At 34.7% G+C, this 22,655-nt stretch overlaps 1 protein-coding gene across 8 annotated transcripts in view; it reads left to right on the forward strand.

The window, feature by feature from the left end:
* The window catches only part of BRCA2 (BRCA2 DNA repair associated), a 63,748-nt gene that overhangs the window by 14,767 nt on the left and 26,326 nt on the right, over window positions 1-22,655 (forward strand). For 7 of the 8 annotated variants that reach the window (XM_033843577.2, XM_033843576.2, XM_073795024.1 and 4 more), the window contains exons 11-18: window positions 144-5,117; window positions 7,200-7,295; window positions 10,167-10,236; window positions 17,611-18,020; window positions 18,492-18,673; window positions 19,421-19,608; window positions 21,223-21,393; window positions 21,888-22,242. In XM_033843577.2, coding sequence (XP_033699468.1) covers window positions 144-5,117; window positions 7,200-7,295; window positions 10,167-10,236; window positions 17,611-18,020; window positions 18,492-18,673; window positions 19,421-19,608; window positions 21,223-21,393; window positions 21,888-22,242 — 6,446 coding nt within the window. The remainder of the gene's footprint in view (window positions 1-143; window positions 5,118-7,199; window positions 7,296-10,166; window positions 10,237-17,610; window positions 18,021-18,491; window positions 18,674-19,420; window positions 19,609-21,222; window positions 21,394-21,887; window positions 22,243-22,655) is intronic. The other variant, XM_033843572.2, reaches the window with a different exon arrangement.

The raw sequence follows: 22,655 nt of genomic DNA on the forward strand, positions 1-22,655 counted from the left end.
TTCTTTTAAACCTGACATTCACTTCTTGCTTTTCATGTAATTCTTGTTTTAGACACTACCTTTTTAACTTAGTGGAAAATATTTAGTGAATGTGATTGATGGAACTGCAATTTCATCTTGTCACTTTGTGTCTTTATGCTTAGGTTTATTGCATTCTTCTGTTAAAAAAAACTGTTTACAGAATGATTCTGAAGAACCGGCTTTGTCTGTAACCAGCTCTTTTGGGACAATTATGAGAAAATGTTCTAATAATGAAAGCAGTTCTAATAATAATAAAACAATATCTCAGGATCTTGATTATAAAGAAGCAAAAATTAATAAGGAAAAACTGCAGTCATTTATAACCACAGAAACTGGTTATGTGTCATGCTTGCAGGAAAAGCACTGTGAAGATGATCCAAAAAGCCAGAGAGTTTCAGATATAAAGGAAAAAGTATTGCCTGCAGTATTTCAGCCTGCATTGCCACATTCAGAGGAATGTAATGATATTCTCTTCCAATCCCAGGAAAGCTTTTTACATGGCCATGATAATACCACCATTTTAACTCGTAGCTCCAAGGATCTTCTGTCAAATCCAGTTGTGATTTCTAGAGGAAAAGAATCATATAAAATGTCAGAGAAAATAAAATCTGAGAATTGTGAAGCTGGTTTTGAATTAACCAAAAGTATTTCCATGGAAAAGAATCAAGAAACATGTGTTGTAAATGAAAATTCTAAAAAAGCTGAGCTGTTGTCACCTGAAAAATACATAACAGAAGCATCACCTTCTATGAAGGTACAGTTCAACCAAAATACAAATCTCACAGTAATCCAAAAAGACCAAGAAGAAACTACTTTAATTTCAAAACTAACTGTCCCTCCAAACTCTGAAGAACTTTTCCCAGACAAAGAGAATAATTTTGTCTTTCAAACAACTACTGAAAGGAATATTCCTGTTTTAGGAAACATTAAGGAAGTTCATGAGGCAGACCTCAGTTGTTTAAGAGAAGCTGTTCCCAAGAACTCTGCCATAGTAGCATGTACAGACATAGATGACGGACAAGCAGCCAAAGTGTCGATTACAAAAGATTTTGGTTCATCAGATGTAGTCTGTGATCTTGCAGAGAAGAATAGAAATAGTGTAAAGCAACCACCAAAAATGACTCTAGGTCAAGATTCAAAGTCAGATGTCTCGTTGGATATAGATATGAAATCAAACAGAAATAATGATTGCATGGGCAAATGGGCAGGACTCTCAGATTCGATTTCAAGTCACAATTTTGGACGTGGCTTCAGAACAGCTTCTAATAAAGAAATAAAGCTGTCTGAACACAACATTAAGAAAAGTAAAATGCTCTTCAAAGATATTGAAGAACATTATCCTACTAGCTTAGCCTGTGTTGAAATTGTAAATACCGTATCATTAGAAAATCAAAAGAAAGGAAGCAGACCTCATGAACTTGATTCACAGTCAGTTAATACTGTATCTGGGTATGTGCAGAGTAGTGCAGTTGTTTCTGATAGTGGAAATAGTCACACAACTCCTCTAGTTTTATCTTTAAAGGGAGACTTTAACTCAAACCATAATTTAACACCTAGCCAGAAGGCAGAAATTACAGAACTTTCTACTATATTGGAAGAATCAGGAAGTCAGTTTGAATTTACACAGTTTAGAAAACCAAGCCACATGTTACAGAGTAATCCATTTGAAATGCCTGAAAACCAGATAACTGTCTTGAATACCACTTCTGAGGAATGGAAAGATGTTGATCTTCATCTCACAATTAATGCCCCATCTCTCAGTCAGGTGGGTAGCAGCAAGAAATGTAAAGGTATAGTTGGAGGTAAGCAAAAGTTGGCTTGCTTCTCAACAACAAACTGTAACAAAAGTGCTTCTGGTTATTTAACAGATAAAAACGAAGTGGAGTTTAGGGGCTTTTATTCTGCTCGTGGTGCAAAACTGAATGTTTCTAGTGAATCATTGCAGAAAGCCATGAAACTGTTCGGTGACATTGAGAATGTTAGTGAGGAAACTCCTGCAGAAGTAGATCCAGGAAGTTTCTCTTCAAGTCAGTGTAATGATTCTGATGTTTCGATGTTTAACGTAGAAAATTACAGCAATGATACAAATTTAAGTGAGAAAAATAATGAATGCCAACTAACGCTACAAAATAACATTGAAATGACTACTGGCATTTTTGTCAAAGAATATACTGAAGACTACAGGAGAAATACTGAAAATGAAGATAACAAATATACTGGTTTTGTTTGTAACTTAGAATCTGATGGCAATGCTTCAAGTAAAAATGATACAGTTTATATTCGTAAAGATGAAAATGGCTTGCCATGTATTGATCAACAAAACATACATCTAAAATTATCTAGCCAGTTTATGAAGGAGGGAAACATTCAAATTAAAGGTTTGTCAGATTTAACTTGTTTGGAAGTTGTGAAAGCTGAAGAAACATTTAATGTTAATATGTCAAATAAAAAAGAGTCAGCCACTAACAAGATGAGGCAAAATATAAAAGATTTTGATGTTTTTGATTTGTCCTTTCAGACTGCAAGTGGGAAAAACATCAGAGTCTCTAAAGAGTCTTTAAATAAAGTTGTAAATTTCTTTGATGAAAAATCTGCAGAAGAACTGACTAACTTTTCAGATTCCTCAAATTCTGAATTACTTTCTGGCATAAATATCAACAAAATAGACATTTCAAGTCATGAGGAAACAGATATGGTCAAAAACAAAATATTGAAAGGAGGCGACCCAGTTGGTATTAAAAATCAAGTACTGACTCTCCAGCAGAGACCTGAATGTGAAATCAAAAAGATCATAGAACCAGCCATGTTGGGTTTTCATACAGCTAGTGGGAAAAAAGTAAAAATTGCGAAGGAATCTTTGGACAAAGTGAAAAATCTTTTTGATGAAAAAAAGCAAAATAATAGTGAAATCACTAATTTCAGCCATCAAGGGGCAAAGACGCTAAAGGACAGAGAGCTATGTAAAGAAGGGCTTGAATTAGCATGTGAGACAGTTGAAATAACTGCCCCAAAGCATGAAGAAATGCAGTATTCTCTAGAGGAGAAAAGGCTTGTTTCTAAGGAGACAGGCATGCCACCCAGGTTCTTAAGTGATCATTTATACAGACAAAGTGAAAATCTCAAGATATCAAATAGTATCTCTCTGAGAAAAGTACATGAAAATATAGAAGAAGAAACAAGAAAAAGTCCTATAACTTGTTATACAGATCAGTCCACTTGTTCAGCCATTGAAAATTCAGCTTTAGCCTTTTACACAGGACGTGGTAGAAAAATTTCTGTGAGTCAGGCTTCACTATTTGAAGCCAAAAAATGGATTAGAGAAGGAGAATTGAATAATCAACTAGAAAAAATAAATTCTGCCAAGGTTATATGTTTAAAGGAATATCCTGGAGATTGTGTAGGAAATCCTTCATGTGGAAATAGTTCAAACAGTATCATAACTGAAAATGACAAAAATCTCTCTGAAAAACAAGACTCAACTTCCTTAAGTAACAGCATGTCTAACAGCTATTCATATCATTCTGATTTTTCTCATTCCAATGAGTTATTTAATAAGTCAGAGTATCTCTCAAAAAATAAAAGTCATAATTCTGATATTGAGTCAGTAGTGAGGAATGTCAAAGATAGAAAAAACACTAGTTTTTCTGAAATAATATCCACTGTAAGAGAAGCAAACATAAACCCACAAGCTGTAGACAAAGATAGTTGTGTTCAGAAACTTGTCACAGACTCTTCACCATGCAAAAATACAAACACAGCTGTTGAAGTGGCCATATCTGATTCAAATAATTTTGAGACAGAGCAACCTGCACTCAGTATAGCAAGTGATAAAATAGCCTTTGTTTCTCATGAAACAAAAGTGAGAGAGAGGTTTACAGACAACTGCAGGAAGGTAACTAAGCAAAACACTGAGAGTGAATCAGGCACTGGCCGAAAAAAAATTGTGACACATTCTCATAAGGCATTGGGTGATTCAGAGGATATTATTTTTCCTAACTCTCCAGATAGTGAAGAACATAGTATGCATTCACACGAGGTTTTTCCTGACATTCAAAGTGAACACCTTTTACAACATGACCAAAGTATATCTGGATTGGAGAAAGTTTCTAAAACACCACTTTGTCATATTAATTTGAAAACTTCTGATAAGTGTAAATTTAACATGGGAAAATGTCCCAAGTCAGTCTCTTCTGTAAATGTTTGTGGGATTTTTAGCACAGCAAGTGGAAAATCTGTACAAGTATCAGATGCTGCCTTACAAAAGGCAAGACAGGTATTTTCTAAGACAGAAGATAGTGGTAAGCAACTCTTTCCCCAAGTATCATTTAAAAGTAATGAAGAACATTCAAACAAGTTTGCAAGAGAAGAAAATACTGTGATACATACCCCCCAAAATTTACTATCATCTGCTTTCTCTGGATTTAGTACAGCAAGTGGAAAACAGGTTCCAGTTTCTGAGAGTGCCTTTTGCAAAGTTACGGGAATGTTCGAGGAATTTGATTTAATTGGAACTGAATGTAGTCTTCAGCATTCACCTCCATCTAGACAAGATTTATCAAAGATACTTACTCTTTCTTGTATTGATAAGAGAACCTCAGAACACTCTGTAAGCTCCAAAACGGGAAAAGCCTATAATGAAGAGTTTAAATTATCAAACAACTATAACATTGAAAGTGGTTCTTCAGAAAATAATCATGCTATTAAAGCTTCTCCATATCTCTCTCAGTTTAAGCAAGACAAACAACAGTTGATGTCAGGAACCAATGTATCACACATTGATAACATTCGTCTTTTGGGTAAAGAACAAGCTTTACCTAAAAATATAAAAATGGAAATTGGGAAAACTGAAACTTTTCCTGATTTTCCTATGAAAACAAATACAGAAGTTTGTTCTCCTAACTCCAAAGATCCAGAAAAGTATTTTGAAACAGAAGCAGTAGAGATTGCCAAAGCCTTTATGGAAGATGATGAGCTGACAGATTCTGAACTTCTAAGCCATGCCAAACACTCTCATTTTACATGCCAAAAAAACAAGGAAACGGTTTTGATAAATTCGGGAATTGGAAAAAGAAGAGGAGATGCACTTGTCACAGTTGGTAAGTGTCTGTTATTTCCTGTTGGTTTCCCAATCACTTTTTAAATTAAATCCGTAATAATTCTGATATGCTAGGTTGTAGCAATTAGGATATTATACACTGAATATATTTTTTCAGACTTTTATGTGTAGTTTGGGAGAATGCGATTTCACTCGTGATATCACTGAGTCTGTGTACCAAGAAGTCATTGGCTGAGTCCTGTTTACATACATATACATAGAGAGGGAGAGAGAGCGCAGAGGTTCAGACTCTGGGTCTTAAGAACTTTAAAAGTTAGTTTCTAATTATAGGTGTTGCTTAGCTTTTTTTTTTTTTTTCATCCAGGAAGTGTTCTAAAATCAGTTACCATTAGCAAATAGTATTCTGGTCTTAATGCCATTTGGAGTATGTTCTAATTTCTCTTTTAAATGTAGTATAACAACTTAGTTCAATTATTAGGTTAATTGGATGTTTGATTTTTTTTTTTCTGTTAGTATCTCTGTCTAGGAGTAATCTTAAATAATTGAATCTGTTGATTAGTTACAATTAAAGTAAATAAAAACTAACTCTCCAACTTTTAAGTGGATGATCTTAAATACCTAGCTACTGTTTAAAAACTCTAGACTGGTAGAGTAGTTGAGTTACCACAACTTTTCTTGTCCAGTCCCTTCACATTACGGAGAAAGACACTGAAGCCAGTGAGTTCATTCTTCCACTTGGTGCATTTTGCCCTTAAGTCATCCTGGTGGATACAGACTTGCTTAATCAAGTCTTATCCAGGTCACATTCTTTACCAAGTTTATGTTATGGGCAAAGTAGTAAGTTTATAATACTTACCTTAAACTGTTGCTGTTCTCTAGTGCAAAATTATGAGGTGCAGATGCTTAACGATATTCATAATTCTTTCATGGAAAATAATGGCTTTATTTATAGGACCCCGTTTTGTTCATGTGTGTACTAAAGTGGGTTGGCCTTATGCTTAGGAATAAAAACAACTCAGACTTCTACTAAATGTTCTCAACAACATCACTGTTTCATTTCCCTCACTTCTGTTAGATATCAATATATATAGTTTAATCAGCTTCTGGTTACTTGAATAGTACAGGTTCGTGTCAAGCAATTAAGTCACTTTATAATCTAACACTTGATAAAGACTTGCATGGACATTTTTATTTATTAAATCCTTCAAGTTTGCTTTCTTTAATAAAACGTCAATTCCTAATAGCCTGTGGCTTTGTGGTTTATCTCCACCTTGACTCTGTATGCAATTCAGGTTTCCAATAAAACTTGATTTATACTTTTAAAAAAGCATCAAAGAGCAAAGTATCTGTTAACACATTATCTCAGGATGACATGGAAATGCATAACAAATTATGGTTTAAGTTTACTCTCAGCCTTTGTAGAGTTTTTAAATAAGAAGTACATATTGGCTTCCCTGGTGGCACAGTGGTTGAGAGTCCACTTGCTGATGCAAGGGACACAGGTTCGTGCCCCGGTCCGGGAGGATCCCACATGCCGCAGAGCGGCTGGGCCTGTGAGCCATGGCCGCTGAGCCTGGGCGTCTGGAGCCTGTGCTCCGCAATGGGAGAGGCCACAACAGTGAGAGGCCCGTGTATCGCAAAAAATAAATAAATAAATAAAAAAGAAGTACATATTACTTTTGGTAATACTTGGATGTAATTTTGGTAATTTAAAATCTTTTTTCCTACTCACTGACTCTAATTCAAGGACCTATATCATAAATTCCTTCTTGAGTGTAATGCAAAAAAAAAAAAAAGTTTACTTGAAGAAATTTTGTTTGTCCTTATTGCCAGTAAACCTAGGGTTACTAAGTGGCAGCTTATTAAAAAATAGCTTATGTGTGATATCTGGTAACACCTGTTTATCCCTGGACCCTATTAAATAGTGGTATTTTAAATGGTCAAAAAATAATAGAAATTAAATTGATGTTGAAAAATTAATTTTCTCCTTCAAAATAGAATTTTCACTAGTTAGCATATTGTAAGAGTCAGTATTTTAGTTTTAAAAAAATGGACTATAGGCTTTTTTTAAAAAAATTTGATATTATATGTTTTAAAAACATGTATGGAAATTTCCTTTTAGGAGAACCCCCAATCAAAAGAAACTTGTTGAATGAATTTGACAGGATAATAGAAAATCAAGGAAAATACTTAAAGGCTTCAAAAAGCACTCCAGATGGTAAAATTTGCTTTTTATCCATATCTTTTTTTACAGTTACTATACTTAGTATTCTTTGAGTTATTTTTCTTTGGGTATGTAGGTAATTGGGCACGCCTTTACAGTGTGGTTTGTTAAAGCTTACATCTTGCCTTGTTTTGTTATGTGAGCTTTTCCTTCATAATACCTAGTATAATGTGGAAGTTCTCCATAATTGAGAAATGTGAAATGATAACAAAATAATGACTTTTAAAATAAAAAGCTGTAAGAATTTAGTAAGAACTTAGTAAAATACTTTAAGCTCAGGTTCTAGAATCTAGTTGATTTCATAATATTTACATGAATCAGTTATTTAATTGAAAAACAGTGACTTTCAAATTATGTTATTTCTTATACATTTATTAGATGGGATTCTTCAGCAAGGAAGAGCTTTCCCTTAACAACTGGGGATGAACTCTATAGTTCCTCCTAAAAAGGCAGGGTAAATATTGAATTCTTTCCCTTTACTTACCAATTTTCAGAGTAAAGAGTAGTTGGTGTAGTAATCACTACTAATGGTAGTAGAGGAATTTTTTTCTTAGTTGAGTAAAACTGATTTCTTAGATTTTTATTTATAATGTATATATAAAGTTTAAAAGAACACATTATAAGTAATGTATTTCTTTACAAAAGAAAACATTTTTTGATGCTCAAATCATTTCAAATTTGAAAGTGGAAACCTCTTCAAGTATTTCCTAAGAGTTTTTTTTTTAATATGCTTTAATTAACCTTTGAACACTTTCTTGCTTTTTATTTTCACAAAAAGATTTCTTAGGGAGTCATTGTAATTCCCTGCCCCAGTTCTAGAATCCTTAAAATCTACAAAGATCCTTCCAGTGGTTAATATTTTTTAAAAAACAAAATTTGAATGCTAACTATGCTCATAGCTGCTGGTGTATTTTTTATTAATGCTGCATTCTTGGTTTCTAATAACCTTAACATATTTACTTATTTGCTTTATCTTCCAGCCATGGTTCTCAAACTTTTTGATCTCAAGATCTCTTTATATTCTTAAAAATGATTGAGGATCCCAAAGAGCATTTGGTTGTGTGGATTATATCTATTTATATTTACCATATTCAACATTAAAACTGAGAAATTTTAATATTTATAAATATTAAATATTGTGCATTGGTCAGTTTGAAAATATTAGTTCAGAGTTATGCAGCTCTTCCAAACGTTGACACATTTTATTATACAATCTTAAACAATTACTTTTGTTAATGTCACCACTGATCTAATCTGAAAATTTAGTATTGGGAAATTGTCAAGCTAACAGCCAGATACAAGCATTCCAAAATTGTCATTTTGTTTAAAAGCTTGAATTTTACAATTCAGTTTGTTTGGCAGCAAATACTCTCACTTGTTTTTTTGTAGTGATAAGCTCATTTCATTCACTTTTGAAGAAATATCTGCTGCATACCCAAGTCTGAAAGATTGTGATTTGTTGGTTATTCTTTCAAGTAAAAATGGAATTCTTTGGGACAAAAATGATTAGTGCAGTTCACATACAGTGCATTTCCTCAAGACAATTATTGCACTAAAGTATGCAGCAGGACATACCAGCAGTGCTAATGTCAACACAGTGAGAAAGATATATATAACTTCTTCTCCTCCTCCTTCTTTTCCTTTTTCAACTTCTTCTTCTCCTTCTTCTTCTTATTATTATATGATTATTATTACGATAGATTGACAGCTTGGATCCCCTTTAAGGGTTGTGGGTTCCTCCCACCCAGGGTTCCATGGATCACTTTGAGAATCACTGTCTTACAGTATATGTATAATAGCTTCAAGTTTACAATACCAGTGTTAATAAATACCAATAATAAAACTACTAAGGGAAATTTAAGAATTCTTTGCAGTTTTTGTCCTAAGAATATATATCATTAAGAATGTGTAGTCAAAGTTCTGTGTTCAAATGCCACTCAAAATAATTAGTTTGCGGTTAACAATTTAATAATTAGGTTAGATTCGTTAGTTTTCAATTTTAGGGTTTGCTTTTTCTTTTTTAATTTTATATTTGAATATATAGAATGTTTACATAGTTCATTCATCAAAACTACAAAAAGGTTTACTTGGAGAAGCCTGATTTCCATCGCCATCTCCTCTACACTGTTCACCACCTTCCTCACTACCTTGATAACTATTTTAAATGGTTTTTGGTCTGTCCTTTTAGGGTTTCTTTTTGTGAAAATAAGTAAATATGTGTATATATGTTCTCATTACGTTTCTTTCTTACTCAGAAGGTATCAGTATGCATATGGTTTTGTACCTTCTTTGTTTGTTGTTTACTTTGGAATTTCTCTGGAGATCATGCCTTAATGAGTATCAAGAGATCTTCCTCGTTCTTTCTTGTGGTTGTTTAGTACTTGATCATGTCGCTGTATCAGTGTATTCTGGTTTATTCAACCAATCCCGTCCCTACTAATGGACTAGTTTTGAAGATTTAAGAAGTACAAGTTACCTGCTGAGAATGAATAATATCTACAGTTTAGCTTGTCAACCTTCATAAAACTTTTAAATATTATATTTGCATTGGCAATTCACTAACACATTTGAGTTATGATTAACATCAGCTGACTAAATTTATACTGATTTCTTATATATGTTTGCACTGTGAGTTATTTGGTATTCATCATTATCAATTTGTGAATCAAATTTTTGATGGTTATTAACTAAGCATTCATTATATGCATTGAAAAATTTTAAATGTATAATTTTCTCACATTTTTGTGTAAATATTTACAATAATGTGTAATGAACATAGGAAATAAAATCTCCCATTAGATTTTCATTAATACATAATGTAAAAGACATTTCATTAATACATAATGTAAAATAATGTTTTTCTAGGCACAATGAAAGATAGAAGATTGTTTATGCATCACATTTCTTTAGAGCCAGTTACCTGTGGACCCTCTTGGTAAGACATGTTTAATTTTTTTTTTTTAATTCTACTAATATAGTATAGGAAAAATGTGGGGTTTTTAAATAAATATTTCTAGAAATGCTGGCTCTAACATACAGTACAGACATTAACACTTCCCCTTTTTGAAAGCCTGCATCAGGATTAAATAATTCTGTACTTTGGTAGTACTTTATAATGCTGTGCATATTATTATGTCATTTTTAATAACTTTGTAAAGTAGAAAAACAGATTTTATTGCAATTTTGTGGATAAGGTACTGAGGTTGAGAGAGATTAAGGAAATTACTCAAAACCAATTAATAAAGGTGGCCTATATTATATCTCAATTATATTGGTGGAAGTGAAAGAAAAATTAAAGATGGCATATGTTGAAAATATGCTTTTATCTCTCCTCCCTCTCAAAACCCTATTAGTTACTAAGAGAATTTTTTTTAATGTATAAATCTGTAAGTACAGTGTTGTTTCAGAAGAAACAACAAAATTTTAGAAGCTAAAAATCATAAATGATTTAGAAAGACATAGAAAACTAAAACCTAACATTAGAGCAAGCAGAGAAGCTATTCAGTTTCCCCTAAAGAACCTGAGAAAGACTCAAATTGGCAGCAACATGTAATTCTGAAGGTGAGGTAGAAAATACGAAGATTAGTTGAAAATCTGTTTAAGAGACATCTATATCCCCTCCCCCACTGCAGGCAGGCAATTATCCCTCTTCTGTCAAAAGACCAGAAGGTCATTCTCTGGAGAAGATGAATTGGAGGGATTCTGAATTGGGGATGGGGTTGGGGGAAGATTCTGAAAAGAGAGATAAAGTAAAAATCTGGATGTCGAGTAGTGAGACTCCCTAGCCTCCTTCCCACACTTGGCTCCCAAATGCTGGCAGCCAGGCCTTTAGGCGGAAGACTAGACGATTGTTTCTGTGGGTAACAGGAATAGAAAAGACTAAAAATACTGACAGTTGTGGTTACTTAAGTTAAACCGCATACCAGATCACCAGACAGTGAAGCCAACAACTGACAAGCCCACCAGCACACAGCTTCCAGTCAGCTCTTCAGTGCTTCACACTTAAATTAGAATAGATAATCAAGGATCACTAGTCATTGGAAGAAAGCCTCTGGGAAAGATAGTATCCAAAGTACAAAAACCAAAGGACAGAAAAGGAACTTAGAGGAAATAGACCATGCAACAAGAAGAAAACTTCAAAAAAAGTACTAATATTTTCAGGAAAGAGAACATATTGTATCTGTAAAATAAGAACAAGTTGCTATATGAAGAGCTCTTGGAAATTAAAAATATGATGGCACAAATAAATTAACTCAGTAGAAGAAATAGAAGATAAAAGTTATGAAAACTCCCAGAATATAGTGCAAAAAAGAAGAGGAGATGAAAAAAGAATGAAAGATAATTTTAAGTCAGTCCTGTGGCTCTAACATCTGAAGAATTGGACTTTGAGAAAGAAGTAACAGAGGAGAAATACAAGTTTTCAAAGAAATAATTTAAGATATTTTATCAGTACTGAAGGACATGAGTTTCCTTGATTAAAAGGACCCTCTGAGTAAGCACATGAATAAAAATGACCTGTACTAAAGTATATCCTTGTGAAATTTTAGAAAATCAGGTTTCAAATGAAGTTTCCAGAGTCATAATGGTATGAGTCCTCTCATCATTAACAGTGGAAGCTAGAAGGTTATAGATTACAGAGCAATGCCTTTAAAATTCTGAAAGAAAATGATTTTCAACCTAGAATTCTACCACTGACCAAAATATCAAATAAGTGTGAGGATAAACATTTTTCAGATGTAAAGTATCAAAAGGTTTGTCTCCCACACACTTTTCTCAGGGAGCTAACTAAAGTCCATAAATCAGAAGGAGGAAGATATAGGATTTAAGGAACAGGAATTCAACATAGGAGAAAGTAAAGGGAATCATCAGGATTATACAGAAGGGGGAGATCCCAGAATTAGAGCTGTGTGGCTAAACCTAGACAGGTACCCAGACCATTTTGGTAGAATAAAGCCCTGGGAGAGTTTGCCTACCAGAAAAAGATTAAAGCAGAACCTGAAGTATTTTAATGTATTAAGAAACTTCTTGGTAAAGATGGTGAATTGAGCATACTCACCTACTTTAATTGCCTCTCAAATTTTTACCAAAACAACCATGAAGGAATTCATACATACACACATATACACACACACACGTCCCCTCCCCAAAGACAGGGAGAATGGGAGAGGAGAGACCACAGTGACTACATTGTTCAAAGCATACATACAGGAGAAAACTGATTTGAAAGTGGTAGTGGGGAGAGGAGAGAACCAATCATTTTACACTAAAGAAGCCTCAGAAGCTCAGGAACTGGTGAATCTTCAGAATTGGGTGGTGAGGGACTTCCCTTGTGGCACAGTGGTTAAGAATCTGCCTGCCAGTGCAGGGGACATGGGTTTGAGCCCTGGTCTGGGAAGATCCTACATGGCGTGGAACAGCTATGCCCATGCGCCACAACTACCGAGCTTGCGCTCTAGAGCCCGCAAGCTACAACTACTGAAGCCTGCGCTCCTAGAGCCCATGCTCCGCAACAATAGAAGTCACTACAATGAGAAGCCTGTGCACCGCAATGAAGAGTAGCCCCTGCTCGCTGCAACTAGAGAAAGCCCGCACACAGCAGCAAAGACCCAACACAGCCAAAAATAAATAAATTAAGGAAAAAAAGAAAGAAAAAATAATTGGGTGGTGGAGAAGGAGCCAAAATAAGGGTATATAGGTTGAGAATCTATTTAAGATGCCGTCAAATCCCCTCCTTCACTCCATGAAGCTGGGCACTACCTCTTATGCAGTCTAACAAAAGACTAGAGGTTAACTGTCCAGGGAGGGTACAATACAGGGTTTCTTTATTGAACACACTAGGCACAGTGGAAGGCAGGAGTAATATACTGAAGGCAAGGGGATCAGGTTAATGTGTGCACACTGAATGTTGGGGGGCTCTCCTCCCCAGGTCTTCTTCCCCCACTCAGCTTCCAGAATGCTGGTAGCTAAGTTTTCACTATTAGAAGCTTCCAGTTAATCTACAGTGTTGCTTACAATCAGTAACGGTGTACCAAAGGCTTCCAAACAGCTCTGTGATCCCCGATGCTTAAATAGGAACAGACAACCAAAGATTACCGAACATCACAAAAATCAAAAATGAAATAACCAAAAATCAAACTAATGAAAATAACTTAGAAGAAACACTATTCAAGGAGCAGAATGAAAAGAGAATTATATGTATAAAGCTGAGAGTTTGGGTGTGAATGAATGATAGGTACATAGAAAAGCAGCAGAGTTTTAAAAAAATAATAACCCAATGGAAAACAAAAGTTGTAAAGATAGGAATTACAATGAGAATGTACTACATATTAATACCACATATACCTTTTACTAATATAACACACTCAGCTGTAAAAAGTATTTAGTCATAATATACATGTAAAATATTGATAGAATCGAATATGTAACTTGGGAAGATGAGGAAAGGAGAGAGAGAAAGAGTGTTTGGTAAAGTGGAAGTGGTCTTGTAGGAGCTAAATCTCCATTCTCCATGGTGGCTCTTCAATAGAAAAAAGCCCAGAAGAAGCAGTTACTGAGGTGTCACTTATAGATAATGGATGTGAATATCACAGAAGCATCTCAAATTGTAGACAGCAGTTGTAAAATCTTTTCTAATGGTAAATTTTTAAGCCCAAACATATGGTTTAAATTGCATTAATGTTATCTTTTCAAAAATAACTACTTGTGACATTGTTGAAAAAGTCATCGACCTGTATTCTGGAATATATTTTTCAGCAGGCTACTAATATACATGTTTTGAATGTAGAAATCCAGGTGATTTTTAAAATTTTCATTTTCAAAAGTAGGTTGTAATATTAAAAATAAAGTAAATGCTTACTTATCTACATATTACCTGAATTTACTCATATGATGGGAAAATAGTTTTATGCATTTAACAAACAGGTATTAAGCACCTTTTCGAAGTATCTAATTTATACTGTGTTGATAGATGAAAAGATATGTAAGTCCAAGTCAGATTGCTTGTCTTGGAGCCAGGCATGAAAAGAATTATTGTGCTATAAATACTAAAATGAATATAATAAAGTGATGTGAGAGCACAGAAAAATTGGCAGCTTAATTATGTGACAAAAGTTTAATAGGAAAAGTACTTTAGATGGAATGTAAAGAATGCTGGTTAAAGAGGGCATTCCAAATCTGGAAACAGTAAGAAGTTGTGTGACTTTCATCATGGGATTTGTCAGGCTGGGGGTGGGCTGAGGACGAGGAAACACAAAGAAATGGAGAGAGTAGGACCAAGAAGGAAGCCTCCTGTATGTCATTTCTGACAAGTCGAAACCTGGATAGGCGATACTTTGTCTTTGGAAGTTTAAGAAGAGACGTGACGTAACCAGATTCGTGTTTTAGAAACAGACCAGAGAGAAAAGGTTGCAAGGAGATTAGTAAGGAACTAAAGGCCTTAGTTTAGTTAGTACATGTGGTAGAGAGCAGAGAGTGAGTGGAAGACAGATTCAAGATTTGGCAAGAGAGTCATTAACTGAGAGTGGCAAAATATCTCCATGTGGATTCAAATAGAGGTCTTGATCATAACTTGCAAAGCAAACTCCTCATTTTCACAATATTTTTCATATTTAAAAACATTGGAGTGAAAAATCAGTGAAAGTAAGTTTTGGAGTACACAGGTTTATTCATTCCTGTGCACTTGATCTCATCTAGGTCTATTCAAGAAAACCAGTCCAGCCATTGTCCCCTCTCTCTCCTGCATTGATCATTTTTCCACCTTACTGGATTAGTCCCATCAGTGTAGGTAGTTGCTATAAATCTCCCATCTTGAAAAGAAAAGCCTTTCTTGACTCCTCTTATCCCACCAGTCCATTTCTATGCCCCACTTAAAGCACATCTTATGAGAATTGTCTCAACTCACTTTCTCTACTTCATCTCTTCCCTTTCTCTCCTGAGCCCATCCCAGTCTTTCATCACTACCCACTACCCCTCATCAAGATTACCAGTTACCATTTTCTTTACTCTGGCTTCTGGGACATCTGTCTTACGTCTCCTCCTATCCCACTGGCTGTTCTTTCTTACTCTCCTTTGCTAATTCTTCCCCTAACTGCTAAAGGTTAAATACCCGCATGGTTCAGCTCCAGATGGCTTCTCTTCCTGCCCTTCCTCCCTAGTATCTCATCCACTCATGACTCTGTATACCATCTATTTGGTGACAGCTCCAAAATTAATATCTTTAGCCCAGATTTCTTCCCTGAACAACATATTTATTCATTCAGCTACCTACTTGACATTTTTATTTGGGTGACTTACAGATATCTTAAATGTAACATCTCCAAAGCTGATATTCTTTCCCCTTACTTGTTTTCCTATAAATGTAAAAGTCTAACAACTCTGCTTTCAAAATATATGCCAAATCCAATCACTTCTCACCATTTCCACCCTTAACACCTGGTTCAAGTCACCATAAAACTGTCTACATTATTTCAACAGAACTGGTCTTCCTGCTTCCTACTTTGCCTCCCCCCACCTCCCTATACACAGTGAATTTTCAGCAAAGAAGCCAGAGGGATCCTTTTAAGTATAAGGCAGATTATGTCATTTCTGGACTCAAAAACTGTTCCATGACTTCCTATCTCATAGTACAAGCCAGAAGTCCTTACCATGGTACGCAGGTTCTTTGTGATCTGGCCTTTTTGCTACCTTTCCAGTCTCACCTGCTAACTTTCCCCTTGCCTACTCTGCTCCAGGCACACTTGTGTCTAGCCCAGTACGTGATGTCTACTCTGCCTGTAGCAGTCTTCTCCCAAATCTCTTCATGGCTTTCCCTCTCACTTCCTTTAGGTCTCTGTATAAATGTCACCTTGTCAATAATGTTTTCCTTACCAGCCTATATAAAATATCGTTTATTTATTTCTGCTGGACACACTTCCTGTCCCCCTTACCATGCTTTAATTTTCTCCATAGCATATGTAATACCAATTGACATATTTACTTGTTTGTCTGTTTCCCCCCACTAGAATGTAGACTCTATTAATTTGTTTTATTTGTCACTATATCCCCCAGCCAGAACACTGCCTGGAAAGTAGTAGGAACACATTAAATACTTGCTGGATAGATGAATGGATAACTAAATAAGTTGTAGGGTAACTTCAAGTTCCATGGGCTTAGGGTTGGGTAAAAGGAAGTATGGGGTTTTCAACAAAATATCGAGGAAGAACATGTACGCTAGGGAAGGTGGTAAGTTTAGTTTGGGACATGCTTAGTTTGAGATGAGTGTGGAACATCAAGATAGGGATGTCTGGTACTAGATGCAGTTCAAAGTATAGGAATAACACCTGGGGAGTGTCGGGCATAAAGATACAGATTGATATTTTTATTGTTAGATGGTAATTTAAGCAATGTAAATGACTCATATCACCCAGGGGAAGTGTCTAGGGAAGAAATCCAACTTTGGAGGCAGGAAGATTTTTAAGAGAAAGAAGAAAAAAACAGTTAAAAAAGAAAAGGAAAGAAAGCAAAAGAGGGACAATCGTGGTGTAAATATTCGCGGTGAGAATTTTAAAAAGGAACAAGTTGTGAAAACTGTTAGAGGCCAAGCAGAATGAGTTTACACATGAAGCTTTTTTTAATTTTGGTATTGGGAGGTCATTAGCAACTTTATTGAGAAAAGTTTCTGTAGAATAGTGGGGAAAATGAGAGTTCAGAGAGTGGAAAGTGAGGAAGTGAAAATAGCTAGTTTAGATTACCTACGGAGGAAGGTTGGCCATGAGGGGTACGTAACAGTATCCGCTTGAAAGGGAGATAAGGTTGAGAAAAAAGTCAAGAGTGGGCAAGGCTTTCTGAATGAAAAAGGTGTAACAGATGATAGAGAAAGGAAGGAGATGGAATATCATTGCAAGAGTGGGGCTCCCGAGGAGACTGGGATACTAGATGGGGTCAAGAATACAGGTGAAGAGGTTACCATGAGAAGAGGACGGGTAGACAGATGTCTGGCGAAGGAGGTAAGTGAGGAGCTGTGATAGACCTGGAAGAGACAGATGGGGGAATCCAGGTTTGACACATTCTCTTCTCTCATGTTTGTAGGTGGTAAAGTCAAAGCCTGGGAGTCAGTGTGTGAGAGATAGTTACAGACTTGGAGAGTGTGGTATTGTTTTGGAGGGCAACCATGATGAAATGCAGAACGGTTACCAGAATAGGATTGCCATGTAGCAATTGAGGGTCTATGAAAAAAAAATACATATTCCAAAACATTTATATATATATATATATATATATATGTACATTTACTGGTAAATAATCAAGCTTAAATATTTTCTCCCCATTGTAGCACAAGTACGGAAAGGCGAGAAATGCAGAATCCAAATTTCACTGCATCTGGTCAAGAATTTCTATCTAAATCTCATTTTTCTGAACACCCAACCTTGGAAAAGTCTTCAAGCAGTTTACCAGTTTCAGGGCAGCCACTTTGTAAGGTTCCTGCCCCAAGAAATGAAAAAAGGAGACACTCGACAACTACAGGCAAACCAATGAAAGTCTTTGTCCCACCTTTTAAAACTAAATCGCATGTTCACAGAGATGAACAGTGTGTTAACAGGAATACTAATTTCGAGGAAAACAAACAAAAACAAAAAAACATAGATGAACATGGCTCTGGTGATCGTGAAAATAATGTTAATGACAGTGAAATTCATCAAACAACAGCTATGCTTTTCACAAAGGGTGAAGAAGAACCTTTAGGTATTGTGTGAAAATTTGTGTTGATGTATTTTTGCCTTTCAGATATATATATTTCTTATGTTAAATAACACCTTGAGGATTTTTGCCCCTTTTATGATGATTACTAATTTCAAAACCTTTTGTATTGCTTTATTTTCTGTCCAAAGATTAAGTTTAAATTACTCTAATGTTTTCTTTCAAAGGTAGCTAACTGTAGACATTCTTCTTAAAAAAAAAAAGCTATTAGACATGCAGTCTAGGACAGCTATTATTGGATTATGATTTTTATCAGGCTACTAATTTTCTTCCAAATTCGAAATAAAAATAATCTATTTCTGTTCTTTTAGAAACATTTATCAAGTAGAAACTTTTTTTCATCCCTTAAGATTTAAAGTTAGAGCAAATTGATATATATCATTTTATAAAACAAGGGTTGTGCTTTTAAATTTTATATTCAATTTTACTTTTTGTTAATTATTTATTCTTTAATAGATTTAATTACAAATCTTCAGACTGCCAGAGATATACAGGATATGCGAATTAAAAAGAAACAAAGGCAACGTATTTTTCCACAGCCAGGCAGTCTGTATCTTGCAAAAACATCCACTATGCCTAGAATCTCTCTGAAAGTAGCAGTAGAAAGCCGAGTCCCCACTGCATGTTCTCATAAACAGGTATGCTTTTGTCTATAATGCTAATTAATAGCTTTTATAGTAATGTGTAACTTTATTTCATTAACTGGCATCTTCAAATTGTTTAAAGAAAACAAATTGATGCAGAAATGGATGAGTAAAATCATCTTGCTTCCTAATCAGCCTGCAGTGGCAACCTCCTCCTCTGCTGTCTTATCCTAAAGTGATCAGTGCTTCAAAATTACAATTTCTCTTTCGCCTTCAAAATGTATTCATTTTATTACTATAAGTGCTCTCAGCTGGGTGTTAAAGTAGTCTCATTGAATTTAAAGTGTGAATGACTCATAACCCTGAACCTGCTAAGAGCCATTTACATTTTTAAAAGGATTCTTATTAAGCCAGTACTATCTAGTTGGAATTTGGAGCAATGGAGAGGTGAGAGTCTGGGCCTCTTCTGAGTTTTTTAACTTAAGAGGTTTTCTTAAACATTAAATTACTTTTTTATCCCCACAACGACTTCCTATGGCAGATGTAGCAGGAGGCATGTACATAAGGGGAATGGGAAAGGTGCAGCAGACTCTTGAATGTATAGGTCATTTATATTATGTAAAAATTTTTTGACTTCCAGTAAGTAAGTTACATATTTTTATAGTGAATATTTTCATATTTAAATGAAAAACTTTGGGTAGATTCAGTTTGGGTGTGTTATAATTTTTTTTTCTGTGAAACATTCTTTTGTTTGATGTTTCTTACTCATTATCAAATTTTTCTATCATTTATTTTGTGCAGCTATATAGGTACGGTGTTTCTAAACATTGTGTAAAAATTAACAGCAAAAATGCAGAGTCTTTTCAGTTTCACACTCAGGATTATTTTGGTAAGGAAAGTTTATGGGCTGGAAAGGGAATACAGTTGGCTGATGGTGGATGGCTCATACCCTCCAATGATGGAATGGCTGGAAAAGAAGAATTTTATAGGTACTCTCTGCAAAAAGAAATTTTGTATTAACTAACTTTTGTATGTTCCATCATCTCTCTCTTCCTCACAAGTCCCTTTTTATCTTTCCTTATCTCTCCTGAACTTAAAAATTTGGCTAGAAATCAGAAGTTTATACATTGAATCATTTTAAGTACATGTGGTTCACTTGATATTCTGTTGAAATCTTTTGAAAAGTGAATTTTGGTTTGTCTTAGGATTTAGTGAATTGGTTTTTCTTAAATTAGGACATTATAGCTTTTATAAAATAAAAACTGATAAGAAAGGTTAAGTGTGAGTTGGCCTTATTGTAAACCCACACACATGTGTATACTTGTGTGGATATTCTCTTTCATTGTGTATTTCAGTAAATATAAAATATAAAAAATAAAGTTAAACAGAAATACTTAAATATCAGTAATACCAAGTGACTAGAAAACTCCAGTGCCCTAAAAAATCAACAGTTTAGGAACTATATATCCTCTTAGGATTCTAGTGTTTATACAAACATAATTTTAAATGTTTGCTATCAGTGAGGTATTACCTCATGCCAATGACAAGAGATAGGAAACCTTTCTCCTGTGCCCTTATTTTTGAGATCTCAGTATATCTTTTTAAGTTTGTAGTTTTGAGAAAAGTGTTAAAATATTTTTTTCTTAAATTTTTGTTATGTTTTTGGAGTATTTTAAAACACGAATGTTATTTACATCTTGGTACTTGTCCCACATAACAAATATCAGCTGTTGATTCTAGTTGGAAAAGTAACAGCTGTATCACTTAATTGTATTAGGTAGACTGCATAGTGTAGAGGTTGAGTGATTACTCTGTAATCAGGTGGGCATGGTTCAAACTGCATTGTTGAGGCTCAAGCTGTGTTTTTGATCATTCAACAAATATTTATTGAGAACCTACTATGTGTCCGATACTATCTTGGGTACTAGGGATAGCAAAACAAAAAAATCTCTGCCCTAATAAATCATATATTCTAGTTTGGGACAGGGAAAGAAAATTTTAAAAGGGAATAAGTAAATGGTATAATATATTAAAAAGTGATAAATACTTTGAAGATAAAGCTGGAAAAAGGGGGTAAGAGAGAGTTAGGTGAGGAGAGGTATACAATTTTTTAAATAGAGTAAGAAGGCAATGTGTAAGGGTACTGATGCTAGTGGTTGGTAGATAGGAGGGTGGAAGTTTATGGAAGTTCTCTTTTAATTACTTCTGTTTATGTAGTGCTGAGAGTGAGAATGGGAAAGGAGGAGGAGTTGTAGATTTGAGCAGATATCAAGAAGAGAACCAGGACTAGAGAAGGAAGTTCTTAGGTGATTTCTAAAAACAATCTCTTTGATAAGAAATATATAATCTAAAATATTATTTTACAGTAAGGATCTCATTTTCCAGTTGAAATAATTGTATTGACTAACATGTTAAGTGAAATTTTTATTAGCATATTTTGATACATGTCATTTTCTAAAATTATAATACTTATTACGTTAACTCATAACAACTTATTGAATGATCTTGTACAATTTAGTTTTTGTGCAAAGAATAGTTGGGGTTATTGAATTCAGTATCATCTTACCTGGTTTTTATTATTTCTTCTACTTTTATTTGTTCAGAGCTCTGTGTGACACCCCAGGTGTGGATCCAAAGCTTATTTCTAGAGTTTGGGTCTATAATCATTATAGATGGATTATATGGAAACTGGCAGCTATGGAATTTGCCTTTCCTAAAGAATTTGCTAATAGATGCCTAAACCCAGAAAGGGTACTTCTTCAACTCAAATACAGGCAAGTTTAAAGCGCTATATTAAGTAATCATATATTGTATGGGTCAGACTTCTGTGCTGTCTGTGACTTGCACATCAGAGCCAGTTGTTGGTGACAGCTGCCATCCCACACTGCTGTTCAGTTGTATAGCGCAGTTCTCTTGTCACCCTCCAGCCCCCACTTAAGAGCAATCACACATTCATACACCCTCTGCTTCCCTCTTCTCCCACCCTCTCCTTAACCTCTTGGCACATGAGAAGAATATGAATTACTAATTTGATCGGCTCTTCAGGGATTGCTAGTAAAGAATTTTTGCATTTTGGGGGTTTTAATATTTAGTTCATATTTTAGCAGTATAAAACTTAATATATTACCAGCTACCAAATTTTAAATTCTCTTCAGTCTCAGTATTCAATAAAGGTATTTAATTTTTATTCTCAATTATTCGGTGACTTTTTTTTACAATGAAATTCTAGACCCACAATTTCTAAAATAATTCTTTTTTTTCCTTTTAGGTATGATATGGAAATTGATAGAAGCAGAAGATCAGCTATAAAAAAGATAATGGAAAGGGATGACACAGCTGCAAAAACACTTATTCTCTGTGTTTCTGAAATAATTTCATTAAGCACAAATATATCTGAAACTTCTAGCAGTAAAATTAATAGTATGGATACCACAAAAGTGGCTGTTGTTGAACTTACAGATGGATGGTATGCTATTAAGGCCCAGGTGGATCCTCCCCTCTTAGCTCTCTTAAAGAACAGTAGACTAACTGTGGGTCAGAAGATCATAATTCACGGAGCAGAGCTGGTGGGCTCTCCTGATGCCTGTACGCCTCTTGAAGCCCCAGAATCTCTTATGTTAAAGGTAAATTAAATTAATGTACACTCTTGGTAAAAATCAGTCACTGATTCAGTTAAATTCTAGAGAGAGTTTACATTTAAATTTTAAAATTTACTTATGCCTATTAAGGATGCTTCGTTTCTTGAAAATGTACTGATACTGTTATTAGTTTAAGTGGCATATTTCTCAGATAGTTAAATATTTGTGTTTTTGGAAAGCCAGAGATATTTACTGAGCTGAAATAATGCAGTTGCAAGTTCAAGAGCAGGAGTAAATTTGCACCGGATGTTTGATTTTGGTACCTGTAGCCCTCATGTTGTTCTCATAGTATTGCTCTGCTTCCACTGTGATTACTTGGCCAAATCTCTGTTCCAGTATGATTAGAACATAAGATTTCAGTGATTCTTGGATATAGAATACTAAAGTACACCTTTCAT

This window comes from Tursiops truncatus, chromosome 18 (genome assembly GCF_011762595.2).
Source record: "Tursiops truncatus isolate mTurTru1 chromosome 18, mTurTru1.mat.Y, whole genome shotgun sequence".
Classification (NCBI taxonomy): domain Eukaryota; kingdom Metazoa; phylum Chordata; class Mammalia; order Artiodactyla; family Delphinidae; genus Tursiops; species Tursiops truncatus.